Source organism: Microtus oregoni, unplaced genomic scaffold (genome assembly GCF_018167655.1).
Source record: "Microtus oregoni isolate MIOR12 unplaced genomic scaffold, Mior012 000008F_ref0000371, whole genome shotgun sequence".
In the NCBI taxonomy this organism is placed as follows: domain Eukaryota; kingdom Metazoa; phylum Chordata; class Mammalia; order Rodentia; family Cricetidae; genus Microtus; species Microtus oregoni.
Genome location: NW_024543067.1, coordinates 51,232,634 through 51,247,022, shown reverse-complemented (window position 1 = coordinate 51,247,022; position 14,389 = coordinate 51,232,634). Strand labels below are relative to the sequence as shown.

The window sequence follows — 14,389 nt, the reverse complement described above, 5'->3', positions numbered from 1 at the left end:
CTTCACTGGCAGGAGGCTGGGCTGACCAGTCCTTCTTTGCACAGGGGAGGCATGGAGGGGAGGAAGGGATGGAGAGGAAGGGTATTGACCAGAAAACCGGAAGGGTTAGCATGGCAGGGATGCGAGCCAAGCCTGGCGCATGCTCATTTGTCAGCAGGGGGAGGGGAAGCTGTACAAGACCCCGTTTATACAAGGGGGATGCAAATCATTGGAAAAGCGGTCTCTAATTGTTTTTGTGTGTTTGTCCAGAACATGAATACTGACTTTTAAAATCTATATGTGATAAGGCTGTGGGAAGGGAAACCTGTAGGAATCCAGCCTCAACTCAGGGGCAAGGAGAGCAGGAACTTTCAGCCCCTCACCCTCAGTGATACCTGTCCCCAACCGGCCCTGGGCACTTCCATTCTGCATGCTGTTGTGGTTCTTTGCCAAAGGCATGGGGCCATCATTTTTATGGTCCAGCCCCACTGTGGCTAACCCTACCTTTAGGTTCTGGAACTCCTTCTCCTCTTCTTTGAGGACCTCCAGCTGCTTCAGCACCGAGTCTTGTTGGAATTCACCCCGGTCCATCTACAACCCAAAAATGGCTAACTCAGTGCGGAGAAGGTGGGCTCAACTCCACCTCCTTCCAGGAGAAGATGAAGAAATGAGCTCCAAGGATTGCCACATGTCTCCCCTGCGCATCCTGAACTGCAGAAAGGCGGGTAAAGAGGATACAATTCCAGACCTCAGTAAGGTTCTGGGAGCCCTCATTCCAGGACAGAGACAGGAGGGGAGAGCGGATGAAGCATCAGTATGACTGTAAAGCCGTGTCTTCTTCCATTGGGCAGGGACATCCTCACCAGACTTCTCACTTGAATATTTGTTGAAAAATTCAGGCCAAGCCATGCACTAAGAGCCCTGTGTATACAGAGTACGATGCAAATAGACAGAGTTCTCTCTGCTCACCAGGGAGACAGATGTACCCGAGGTAAGTAAGCAACCCCAGAATATCAACACTGGGTAGAGAACAGGCTCTTTAGGGCAGTCTGTCAACTGGGGCCGGGATTTTGGAAGGAGTCTTTGTCGAGATGCTGGCAACATAGGCGAACTATCTCCACAAAGGCCATGTATTCAAGGCTTGGCACCCTTTGTGTGGCACTGTTAGGACATAGTGCTTAGTTGAAGGAAGTGAGATCACTGGTGGTGTGCCTTAGAAGAGGTCACTGGAACCTTGGTCCCGCTTGTCTCTTTTTGCTTTCTGGCCAGCATGAGGTAGACAGTCTTCCCTGAGGCAGACTTTGCTGTGATGTTCTGCCTTGACGTGGGTCTGAAGGCATCAAGGTCACACGAACGTGGGCTGAAGCCACAACCAAAGAAACTGTTCCTCTTTTATTTTAATTAATTAATTAATTGATCTCTGTGTGTGTGCATCCATGGACTCACATAAATGCACGTCACGGTGTGTGTGTGTGTGTGTGTGTGTGTGTGTGTGTGTGTGTGTGGATAGCAAAGGGCAGTTTTCCAGAAGTTGGTTTTCTCCTTCCTCTGTGGTCCTAGAGTTCAGACTCAGACTGTAGACTTCAGCATCATTGGCTTTTCCCTTCCAAGTCACCTCGCCAGGGCTGGTGGTGGTGTTATGAGACAGAGACTCATTCTGTAGCTCGAGTTGACCTGGAACTTTCAGCAATTCTCCTGCTTCCCAGGTCTTAGAGGTATGAGCCACTGTGGATTTTTCTTTGTGAGTATATTGTGTATATATGTATCTTTGTGCGTGTACGCACATGTGTGTGCATGCACATGTGTATGTGTGCACGTGTGTGTTCACATGTGTGTGTAGGCTAGAGGTTGGCATTGAGTATCTTCTAAAATCACGTTCCATCTTATTTTTTGAGACAGGGTCTCTAACTGAGCCCAGAGCACACCAATTTAGCTAGCGTGGCTGTTCAGTGAGCCCAGTAGATCCTCCTGTCTCCACCTCCCCACGACTGGGACTACTGGGTCTTTTTCACATGAATTCTGAGAGAATTGAACTCGGGTCCTCATGCTTGTGTGTCGAAACACCATGTCAACTGAGCCATCACCCCCTCCCCCCAGCCCTGATTTTCTCAGTATCTGTCATAGCAATAAAAAGCAGACTGAGAGGCTAGGTCACACCTGTTCCTCACAGCAGTGACTGTCTTCCTTAACATCTGCCAACCAGCCTGAGGGAAGAGGGAAGAGGGAAGAGACCTTGCTCTCTTTGAATGCCCACCACACCTGGCTGAGAATGTGTATATTGTGGTCACTGACTAGAATGCCTCTGGCCAGGGTGAGTGCCGGGCTTGTTATCTGAGAATGAATGGCGGCTGAGCTCTAAATCACTGAGCGTAATGATGAGGTGTAAGATCAGAAGGAAGCTTCCACAGTGGTGCAGAGGGAACACAGGGATGCTTCCCCAGACTTCAGGTACCTCACCCCAGCAGTGGTGCTCCAGCTCAGGCTCCCACCCAGCTCTCTGAGAGGTGTTTTGTTTCTCCCTCTTGCATTGTCTCAGTCTTGGAGGTCCACAGAATGGGCCAATGTGCTTATATCCTGTTTTTCTCTCACTAATTGCATTACTTTTTTCCTCTCCGTTTTTCCAGTAAATGTTTTGGTTCTATCTAGATTGTTGTTGCTCTTCTCCCCCCTCCCATAAAACATCTAAGCCTACTTCCCCTTGATGATGGAGTGTTTCCCAGTCCACAGGGTGTAAGAGGAGGGGACTGGGAGAGCATCTTCCCAAGGGAGAGACTAGTTCCAGAACCTCAGCAAGTCCCTTCTTCCAAATTACCCCCTCTGCTCTTCTCCAAATACTCAGGGACACCTTTCCTCTTTTGAGGGCTTGATTGTGAGACAAAAGAAATGCCTCCTTGTGAGAGGGTAGAAAAGGAGGAAGCGTAAACAGCATCATTTCCTTTTAGGTCTGGGATGTGAGTTCCCTTTTGCGAGAAGGAACACCTCCCTACGTCAGGTACTAGCTACCCTGTCAGGGAGGCCCCAGGGTAAATATATGACCTTTGCCCTTGAAAAGCTTCAGAGTCTTTGAAGAGGTTTCCTTGTCCTCAGCAGTGGGCTGTCAAAGGGGCTCAAGGGAGTGCAGCAAAGAGGGCAGGGCTAGCCATTGTGTGAGGAGGGGGCAGGCTGAGAAAATCTTGGGATGGATGACATTTGAAACATATCTTATTGTAGGACGTGAAACTCAGCGGGCATGTCAACAGGGAGAGGGGACATGGGTCCCAGGACTCCTAGACCAGGATCACCCATCCTTACATCTGGAAAGCCAGATCTGTTTGGCTGGAAGATGGGACTGGAAAGATTGGCAGGTACCTTGGAGCAAAGGGAGTGATGACATGTCGGGCAGCTGGACTTCATCCAGCAGACGTGGAAACCACTGAGAGACTTCAGTAGATTATCACAGGAGCAAATTGACCTTTAATATTTTATTTGGTTTGAGACAGAGTCTCATTAATTAGTTCGGACTGGCTTCGAAGTCACAAAGGCACTGCTGTTTGCTTTAACCTTCTGAGTGCTGGGGTTCCAGGTGTGTGCCGCCAGATTGGTAGTTCAGAAAGGCTCTTTTAGCAAGGTCCCAGAGGCTTGATTGTGACAAGTGGCCGAAGCCAAGGTCCATTAGTGGGTTGCTGCAGAGGTCCAGGGAGTACTGGCAAGGCCCCCAAAAGGGAAGCAACCATGGAGGAGAGGTGGGACACATATCTGAGATGTATTTTTGAAGCAGAATTGACAGACCCTGAAAATCAGTTGACTAGAGAAAGTGTAGCAGAGAGAAAAGTCAGCTCCATTCATCAAACATTGGTGAGCCTCTGCCAGGGATGAAGTAGGCGGCAGTTGCTCCCCATCTAGTGGGTATGTTTAGAGCAACACAATAGTTAGAAATTCTTGGGCTCTTAGAAGCTCTACATTCCTGGATTCTGCACAGTGGATTCCACCAATCACAGATCAAAAATATTTAGGGAAAATTGCCTGTACCGAACAAGCATATTTTACTCATCATTAATCCTTAAGCAATATGGTACAGTAATTGTTTATATCACATTATAATACATTACATATTATAAGTAGAGATGATTTATGTATAGGAGAGAATACAGGTAGTTTCTGGGTAAATGTTATACATACTTTATACAAGAGACTTGCACATCTTCAGATTTGAGTATCTGAGAATCATGGGACCAAATCCCACACAAAGGTCAAGGGAAAACCCTCCTGTAGCCCATATCACTCAGGTTGTTACCCCTGTGATCCTGCTGATGACCCTGCATATCACTGTGTTTGTATCCATCTCGTAGACTGAGGCTCAGAGAAGCCCATGTCCTTTAATCCTTGCTCTCTTGTTCCCAGATATTCCTACCATTTAAAGTGCGTTCTATGAGCTTCTGGCATAGCTTAGTAGGCTTCTGCCTGGACAGAGAGGCTCATTCTGGTCTTTGAAAAGAGGATCAGGAAGAGGAGGTGCCGGCTTGGTGCTGCTGGAGAAGTTTTACATTTGCTTCTGATAGACATCCAATTCCCAAGAAGGAACCAGTGCTCCTGGAGGACTTTGTGTGTGTGTGTGTGTGTGTGTGTGTGTGTGTGTGTGTGTATAGACTGCATGTAGGCACACATGTAAATTTAAGCATGGATTTTTTTTCCCTTCTCAGTGGTCAGGATCCAGGTCATTTTACATGCATTATACATGTCTTTGAATCTCCCATATTACTTCACAGATGCACAGGCAAAATGCTCATTGGCTGAGCGTAGGCCTGGGGCAGGAGGGGTTTTTCTGGATGAGTTGCCTCACAGCAGGATGGAGAGGATCAAAGAATCTCTGTTCTCAGGATGGAGTGGGGCACAGGTGGCATTCTTACCATCAGCTGCTTGATGGTGGTGTGATCTTCAGCCTCCCGACCAGAAGTTGGCTCCTTGTGTACAATCTCCACTCGGATATCATTTTTGGCTGACACAACACCTTTGAGATCTAGACATAAGATAAGAGAAAGTGTAGACAAAAAATTCAGTTCTCATCCTCAGGCAAGAGAGGTCAACTTCCCCACAGCCCCGTGCCGCCACCCATTTCTCCACCCCACCTCAGAATTTACCCTCCCCTCAGACTGTGAATTTGAAGTTTTGAGGGTTCCCCACCCACAGACCCTCTCTGGAGATCTCCTTTTGGTTAGAATGGGTCTCAAAGGCTGCCCATGCAGGCTGCCCAGCTCCTGGGTACAGAAGCATCAGTATCTCCTGTGGCTGGAGAGGTTGTCCTCTTTCATCCCCTCCCCTCACCTAGCTAGGCCCTGCCATCCTGAGTCCCCATTCTCTTTGAGAAGTTGTCTCTGTCCTTCTTTACCTGGATTTGAACTCCCCATTTCTAGTGTTACAAATCTTAATGATAAAAAGATTATAAGGTCTCCTATGCAATCCAGAGCACACAGAGGTCTGGCTTCCCTGAACGAGGAGCAGCCTGTGAGACAAATCTTACTGAAATCTGCTCTCCTATCATTCCTATGCAGAGGCAGCAGGGCCATCTTGTTGGGTAAGGTTGTAGGTAAGGTTGCTTAGATGGGAGTGGAGAATATGTTAGGGAAAACAGAGGCTTCTTTCCAACAAGTGAAAGGTGCCAGGTGATGGCAACCTGTTCTGGTGACTCAACGCATCCTGATTCTAGAAGCTCAGAGTTGGCTGGAGTCATCAGAGTCTTGCCATCCAACCCTCTAATATCACAAATGAGGAAACTGGGGTCTTAAACACATGTGACTTGCCCAGGGTCACAGAGTAGAAGACTGCACCACACCTATCTCCAACTCAACTCTGCTGTCTTACTTCTCCCTTACACGGGTAAGGTGTAACTCCGGACCTGAGCCCTATGTACATACATTCTTTAAGAGTGTGCTGGCGTTTGAACTGTACTGCTAATGATGAAAGATATTTAAACCAGAACAACTCTTCACATGCTTTCATGCCCTGTGTGGCTGACTTGCTTTTCAGGTTAAGCTAGTAGTTTGCAGAATAAGGAGGGTCAAACCACCCCCTTCCCTCTGAGATTTTTTATCCACCCCAAATAAGAATGCTAGATGTCCAACCCAGAGCGCTGTGGCCTGTCCTTCTAGATGGAGGCCAGCTGGGTTTGGCTCAGCCTCAGTGGAGTTCCCACTTGCTGCCAGACACCCTCCAGGTGCATAACAGAGCATCGTACCCATCCCTGCCCCAGGAGCTCACAACACTGTTATGGCCCGTTCGTTGCACTCCTGCTTACTTGCTCTCCTGGGCAGTCTAAGCCTGGCCTTTTTCTCTGTCCCCCTCCCTGAGATCCCGGGTCTCCCTCCCGTACTTCTCTGGGAACGGGCACAGCAGAAGGCCACAATGGTTGCCATTAGGACGAGGAAGGCCACGCCAGCTCCTACGGCCACCCCGATGATGACGGCCATTGGCACAGACTCTGTGGGAGAGAAACAGACAAGGCTGATGAGGGACAAGGAAACCTACTGTCCCGCTAGGACCCTACCCAGTCCCTCAGGTGCAGCCCCTGGCAAGCTGGGACCAGACCACTGCTGTGTGGGTCCCTCTTGGGAATGCCTTGGTCAGGCCTGGGCAGGCATAGATGGTCCAATAGGGGTCAGCTCTGGATAGGAATGCTAAGGCTGGATAGAGGACATAGGGTAGGTGGAGAGTAAGAGGAGCCAGGGGAAGGGGTAGATAGATGCTAGACCAGACAGTGGAGGGCCAGGGGGTGGGGTGGGGAAGAAAACTAGAGATGCAGGGTGAGGCTAGCCTAATTTAGCTCTCTTCAGCATTGAGGAAGGGATCTATAATGCATGCAGCAGCTGGTGAGTCATAAGTCCATGGCTTTTCTTTGAAAAAAAAAAACATGGTGATGGTCCCTGCCCTTGTTTGTTCGGCTCCTTCTGTACTTCCCTTTCCGTGGTACAGGGAGAGTACACACAACGAACTCTTAAGGTTTTCAGCTCTGAGGCGACTTCCCCTTCCAGCCTGCTGGGACTCAGGACCCACAACCCACATGTGAAAGTGTTGGGACTAGGGAGGTCAATCACATCTTTCTTTGCTACCACAGTGCTCAGGAGAAAAAGCCTTTCTTTTCCCCTGGACCTCCCCACCTTCTCTTTCAAGGCCAGCCCTCCAACTTCCGCCACCTGTTCCAGCCCCAAAGGGCCCAGGGAGCCTCACTTTGCTCCTTTTCCAGCCTGTCTCTGGCTCTTGCCAAATGGGCAAGAATGGTAGGTGATGATGCGGGGAGGGAGACTGATTTCCCATAAAGCTCTGCTCATCCTATGGATGCGTGTGAGCCCTGAACACATGATTTTAGGCCCAAGTCGTCTACCAGGAACAGCTCTAGGAGATTCTGAGGCAGAGAGAAATGGTGGTAATGAACCCAAGCCTCTCATCTGGTAAATATAGTGAAGTCCAGAGAAGTCAAGCGATCTGTTCAAGGGCACGTGTGGTTACTGTGTGTGAACAAGCTCAACCCAGGTCTCCTCATGCGACTCCCAAGCTCATCCTGCTCTGGTCTCTGGGTCACATGGTGTCCTACAGGTGTCATGGACTCCATCCAGCCCAGGCTGCTTGCTCATTGTCCCCACTTGCTCCATCCCACCTTTCAAGCAGCATATTCCCTGTCTCTTATCTGTAGAGTGGAGTAGTCATCGTGTGAAGTCAGGGGTTGTTAAGGGCTTTCGGTGAAAGACTGTGGAGAAAGGTCTTGGAGCAGAGCCAGGGGCCCAGCTCTCATCAAGGATTTGGTCCAGTTACTCCGTGTGTATGGAGGACAGCGGTAGACAAAAGCCTTAGCTGGGAGGAAATTCCTCTGAATGCCTGAGCTTCTTCCCCACCCACATTCACCTGTGCGGCTGGGCTGACCCACAGAAGGTGAGGTGTTTGCTCTGGAGCTCTGCTTACCGCATCATTGTTCTTTTTTTTTTTTTTTTCCCGTTTGCTGTTTTGGGAATGAAACTTAGGGTTTCATGCATACTAAGCAAGTACCCTGCTACCCTGACCCCAGTTTACTAAAGAGAAAGAAACACTGAGATTCTGGTTCCCAAGCTGTTGCTGTGAAGTGGGGGGCACCTACTAGGCAGATCTGGTATCTCACCACCGCAGGGTTCTCACGTGAATTCTTTTGTTACCTACCTATTCGTGGCCAAGACTACTGCAGAGGTGACAGGAGGTGACTGAGAGGAGGTAAGAATGGCAAATCCCCAAGACTGAAAGGGGAAGTGTGGGGGCTGGGCTCAGAAAACAGGACTGAGAAAAAAAGATGCGATCTCAGCCAAGCTGGCTTTGACAAACAGATGTTTCTGGTTAAACCTCATTGGTTCTGTGGTTTGAATTTCTTTGTTTTGTGTTAGATCTGGCACTCTTGGGATTCCTAGTACATTTCCTAGGGGAAACTCAGGGGTGTCTCAGCTCCTCTCAGAGCCAGTGCATATTCTCTTAAAACCACCAGGTTTCAACTTTTCATCCATAGCTCAGAGAACCAAGGCGGCAGAATGGTGGTCACTGCTGCCTTGTGCCCTCTGAGCCCACATTGCCTTGGGTTGTTAACAACTGGGGATGGGTGGGTCTTGGGTAAGCAGTGGCAGAGGAGAAGGGATTTGTGAAGGCAGGTGGCATCCCTTACCAGATCCCCAGTATGTCTCCTCCTCTCCTGGCCCTTGAAGTTTGATTTAGTTCATCTTTTAAGGCTACTTCTTTCTAGACAGAACGTTCCTTTGAGAAGGACTGGGGAGGGGTTCCCTTGCTTGTTCCTTTCCATCTAAGGAAGGGGACTGGGCCTGAGGGGTCTTAGTCACTGAAGGAGGAAGGGGCATGACATAGAGACAGGAGAGAGTAACTCCACAGGACCTGGACTCCTGGAGAGTCTGAAGATCTGGACGGACCACAGGGGCCTCTGCGGGGTGGTTGTGATCTAGACCGGTGCTCTGAGAAGGGCATGTGTGTCCAGGGAATAGAGAATGTGGGGTCCACGTGTAGCTAATTAATGGAGTGGCATAGGCTGGACAACCAGTGTGGGCAGAGGACTGAGACGGAGGATCCTCAGGCCCATGGCCACTCCTGCGGAGGAGGATTTACCAAGTCCTGCTGTTCTACTCTGGTGTCCTGCCTGGGGGTGCAGAGGGGACAGTTGTCTAGATGGAACCAATCATCCCATGGAGCTTGGTGACCACTCTTCTATGGGAGCCCTGGAGGGGTAGTGTCCAGCAGCCTTGACTTGACAATGAGATGATGCTTCCATGGGCGATACAAGGAACAGGGAAGGTGGTGAGCCAGCAAGCATCAATGAAACAAGCCCCAGGCCCCTGGGGAGCAATGTTGAGCTGGGGATGGTACTGAGGAGCAGAGTCATGGAGGGCCTGGAAGTGGAGGGAGGCCAGGGAAGGGATGGGAGTCAGGGTTTCTGAGGATGAGGGATGGGGGGTGGGGTGCTAGAGCTGTGTCCTGGGGAGGAAGGAGCCCTGGACTGTAGTATTAGACAGGTGTCTGGGGTGCCTGGACGCCAGTTGTGGGGAGCCCCTCTCCCACTGCTCTGACTTCACTAAATCCTTGACCTGGGGTGGACAGAGAACTTAGCAGCCTCCCTGCCCCCTATTGAGCCCCTCCCCTACTATCCAAGAGCCCCTCCCTCCATCCCGGGCAGTTCTCATCGGCTCCTCCTTCCGTACCTGCTTCCAGCCCGGCTCCCGACTTCATTTCCGAACCTGTTTGGAAATAAAGCAAGCGTCCATAGCCAGGGCCTGGCTGGCCAGGGTAGGGTGGGACAGGGAATTGGTCACCTGGAGGGGTGAAAGGGGGATTCCCTCCTCTGTCATGTCTCTGGGGCCGACCCACAGATCCAGGTTCCCCCAGCTGAACTTGAGTTCATGCAGCCTGACTCCGGCCCTCCGGAACATGGGTAGGGACAGAGAAAAGTCAAACCTGGAGGAGAGGTTTTGGGGGTGGGTGAGAGTGTTAGAGGAGGGCACAGGGGTGAGGGCATCGAGGGGAAGACAAAGAGGGTAGGCAACAGGGTACCAGGGAGGTTTGGATGATGTGTGGATGGTATTATGCAAATTATATGCAAAGCGTTATGCAAAGCAACACCTATTAGGAAGAGGTGTTTGGAGACACTGAGACTTGTGATCCTAGGTGACTTACTGAGGCTTGAGGGGTCTGTTGGGGACCACTCGCTGGGCTTCCAACCTCTGATGCAGAGGCCCAGGCCTGCTGAACACCACCCCTGAGCCCCAGGGCTGGGCACTGGCTGGCAAAGGGAAGACCTGCAGCCCATTTCAAGACCCAACACGCTGCTGCTATGTGCCAAGGGAGCTTATCTGGCCCAGCTCTCATCTTTCTGGGACTCTCCATTTGGTAGTCTGAGCCAGAGAACTTTAAATGGAGACTGGAGTTCTAGTGTTTGTTCTGGGACAAGGACTTATTGTGGTGGCTAGGCTGGTCTTGAATGTGTGGGCTCAAGTGATTTTGCTACCTCAATGTACCGTGTAACTGAGAGTTCAGGCACACACCACCACGTGCAGCATGAGACCAAGCTCTTAGCTAAGACCAGGAGCTAAGCAATGGGTGTATGGGGTTCTAGAGATGGGGCATAGTGAAGTAAACTTACTTCATCTTTCCTCCTCCTCCTCCTCTTCTTCTTCCTCTCTCTCTCTCTCTCTCTCTCTCTCTCTCTCTCTCTCTCTCTCTCTCTCTCTCTCTCTCTCTCTCTCTCAAAATTTAGCAGCTCGGTGCTCCAGAATTGAATAGTGTCTCCTCTAGGGTACAGTGGTCCAGGTGTCTCCTGGGGATTGCAAGTGCTCTGAGCCCAGCCCCCACGCCCTCACATGGGCAGGGCTGCCCTTCAGCCTTAGCTTTGGCTCATCCTTGGGCAGAATGTGTGGAAGCCAGGGACTTTGGAAGCCGTTGGGTATTTATCACTGCCAGGAGCCCAGCTCACCCTGTGGTCACCCTTTCCTGAACAGCCTCAGAGGCCAACGCTCAGAGTAGTTTTTTTCCCTTGCTGGGGCCAATGCCCATTGCTGCAGAAGGTAGCTATGTGAGGCTGTGTGGCATTTAGGAAGAGCACTACGCCTCTCCTTGCTCCCTGGGCACCCTGGCAGTTCTCACCTTGTTCCTTGAGTCGGATGATCTCTGTGTCAGAGCCGAAGCTGTTCCAGGCTGTACAGTTGTAGATAGTTTGGAAGTCAGCACGCACAATGTTGCTAATGGTCAGCGTGGAGATGACGCCTTCCTCGGTGCTCACTGTCTCCACCGTGTAGCGCCCTGATGTCCCTGATTCCAGCACATTCTCCTTCCAGGACCAGGCCTGCCAGATTGTGCAGGGTTAGGAGAGTCCATATCGGGATGATGGTATCACCCCTCCAACATGCTGACACAGTTAGGCTCATGTCTACAGTCACTGCCACACACCACCAACCTAAACACACGTCCCAAATACAATCAGCCCATACAAACACATTATCATACAGGTACATAGACACCATATCAAACATATGAACAACATGTGTCTACACTAAGTGTGCACACACATACCTCACACCACAAGCACAGACACACGTGCACATTATAAAATACATATGAATGCTCAACACACACATACACATCAACATGTGCAAACATGGTATGTATATGCATTATTCCATATACCATGAAAATAAACACACATGTACAGTATATTGTACACATGCATGCATATAAGCACACACACCACAAACGCGTTTGTACGCAAGCACATGACACAAGCCAGGTATTCAAAGGAACTCGTATACTACATCACATCACAATGTACATGTGTGTATGTGCCACAGTATGCATAAATATACATCACACCATATAAACATATGCTACACCACATATACTCAACATACCATACTTACAAACATTCATGTTTATAAACACACATCAAAACCACATCTGCACATACGTATACCTCAAATACATATACATATGCACACACCATGGCACACAATAGCACATCAGATACTGAATTCCACCAGCATGTACACATAAACATACCAGAACACATTGTGTAATCATACCATAACACACACACACCAAGAACACATATTGATGCAAATGCACATATATACACACCTTTACACACGTGCATCACACACACATCACAGTATATAGCACGTCACGCACACACAATGCATGCACACATCTTTAGCTGACCATGTACATGCACACCCACCCAGGTTGAGGACATCTCAAGGGCATTCTATGTGATGCTTCACTGGGAGCACTCACTAGACGTGGCAGCCATGTAGTCCTCCACATGGCCACCTGTCTGGGATTCCCTAGTGCTGGGCCTTGGAGAGATGGTTCACAGTGACTTTACAAATTCTGGAAGGCAGGTGATTACCAGACTGCTCTCCACCTCTCGTTGTAACAAGGTGACCTTGAATTGCTTATTCCCCTGTTTTCTCTCCCACTGTTGAGATTACAGGTATGGGCCACCACGCCGTTTTTACAGGAGTATGTTTAGAATTGCATGTGCCATCATCTCCATCTCTTTATTTACAGGATGTCTTTGCATGAATTTTATCAAGTCAGCCATAAATGTAACCTTATTCCATGCTCAATGACAGAAGTGAGAGCCTGGCTTTTCTCTCTCTGGACCAGACCCTTCTTAGTGGGGGGCTCTTGGTGACACGCTTAATTCTGCTCACTAAGGCTAGCACCCCTCACCACTGTGGCGACCACAAGGGTCTCCAGACACTGCCCGATGCCTCTAGGGGAGCTAGTGAGAATCACTAGCCTAGAGATAAATAACTATAAAGAGAAGGATGGCATACCGACGCTCAGGAGTGACAAAAGGAGATCTACAATTGTTATGTGTTAGACTTAGAATCAAAAATCCTAAGGAGTGAATGGGAGGCGTAGGTAATAGTTACCATGTACAATTATTTGCAATTTTATATGACTCTTTGAGGCAGTAAATGAGCCAGATGCCTGAGACAATATTTAACAGCAATGCTCTTTAACAACGTCCTAGTTTATCAGACAGCATCTCTGGCACACCAAGGCTCTTATCTGAGCAGTGCCCATCTGCGTCACAGCCTTCCTGCACCATTGCACTGTGGAGCTGGCTTCTGGGCCGTCCTCTAGCAAGACCATCTCTGCTGGTTTGAATGAGAACTGCCCCCATAGGCTCCTATGTTTGAATACTTGATCTACATTAATGAAACTGTTTGGGAAGGATTAGAAAGGGGGATTTTGTTGGAAAAGGTGGGTCACTGGGGTGGGCTTTGAGGTTTCAAGAAGGCTAGTGTTAGTCCCAGTTGGTTGCCTGCCTCCTACTTGTATATCAAGACTTGGAGCGCTCAGCTGTTCCTGCCACTATGCCCTGCTCTGCCATTGTGAACTCCACCTCTCTGACCTGTAAGCCCAATTAAAAACTTTCCTATGCTACCAAGTTACCTTGGTCTTGGTGTTTTGTTACAGTGATATAAAGTAACTTAGACACCATCACTGGGCAGAGGCTTACTAAAACAACACTTTCCCCCAGAAGAGCTACAATAAGCTTCCCTTTTCTTCGTTTTCTTACTGGAACAGCTATCAGTTTCAGATAGACTGGAGTGTCCAATCTTCTATTTAAAAAGAGGGCTTAGTGGGTACGGCGCTTGCCACAGGGGCCCCGATGACTTGAGCTGGATCTCCAAAACCTACCTAAGTGTGAAAGAAGAGAGCTGACTCCACAAAGTTGCCCCTGATCTCCACTCATGCACTATGGCATTTACTCCACCTCCGGGTCCTACCCACACAATGATAAGAAATCAAACAACTTAAGTCTTTCTTAAATGCAAACACCACCCTGCAAATGCTGGTGAACTCCAGAGGCTGTCTGGTCTGCTTTAGGGGCTGAGGGGTTGAAGGAGGACAGGATAAAGCAGTGGCCATTTTAGAGGGACTGTTTGGATCGGGAAGGCACAGTGTATGCCCTGGACATTAGGACAGAAGAGTCTGAAGAGGATGATCCTGGGAGACGCAGGCATGGGTGGCTTGGAGGCCTGAGCACCCCCAAGCTTGCCTGTTCCGAGACAAGAGGCTGCCTTCCCCTTTTTTTTGTCTTCAGGGTGTGTTCTCTAGACACAGATATGTATCGTTTCCCACTACAGTGGGAAGGGAAGCTCCAGAGCCTGCACAGTTTGCAGGCTGCCCAGGCAGAGGTGACCCGTGGATACTGGGAGTAGGTACACCGCTGGTGCCCTCACCACCCTCCCTCCCTGGAACACTCACGATTCGGTCAGGCGGCGGTGTACTCCGGATGAAGCACTTGATCTGGCCTTTTTCACCATGGAGGGCATGCTGGGTCTGTGTGCTGGAGATGATGGGGGGTCCTGTTGGAAAGATGACATCATGTTAGGGAGGCAGGAAGGGCAAA

General features: G+C 49.6%; 1 protein-coding gene across 5 annotated transcripts in view; it reads right to left on the bottom strand.

Moving 5' to 3' along the window:
* The window catches only part of Kirrel3 (kirre like nephrin family adhesion molecule 3), a 551,931-nt gene that overhangs the window by 2,000 nt on the left and 535,542 nt on the right, over positions 1-14,389 (bottom strand). For 2 of the 5 annotated variants that reach the window (XM_041657584.1, XM_041657587.1), the window contains 6 exons: positions 14,245-14,345; positions 11,110-11,308; positions 9,672-9,707; positions 6,251-6,433; positions 4,866-4,975; positions 484-570 (listed from right to left, as the gene is read on the bottom strand). In XM_041657584.1, coding sequence (XP_041513518.1) covers positions 484-570; positions 4,866-4,975; positions 6,251-6,433; positions 9,672-9,707; positions 11,110-11,308; positions 14,245-14,345 — 716 coding nt within the window. The remainder of the gene's footprint in view (positions 1-483; positions 571-4,865; positions 4,976-6,250; positions 6,434-9,671; positions 9,708-11,109; positions 11,309-14,244; positions 14,346-14,389) is intronic. The other 3 variants (XM_041657586.1, XM_041657585.1, XM_041657588.1) reach the window with 3 other exon arrangements.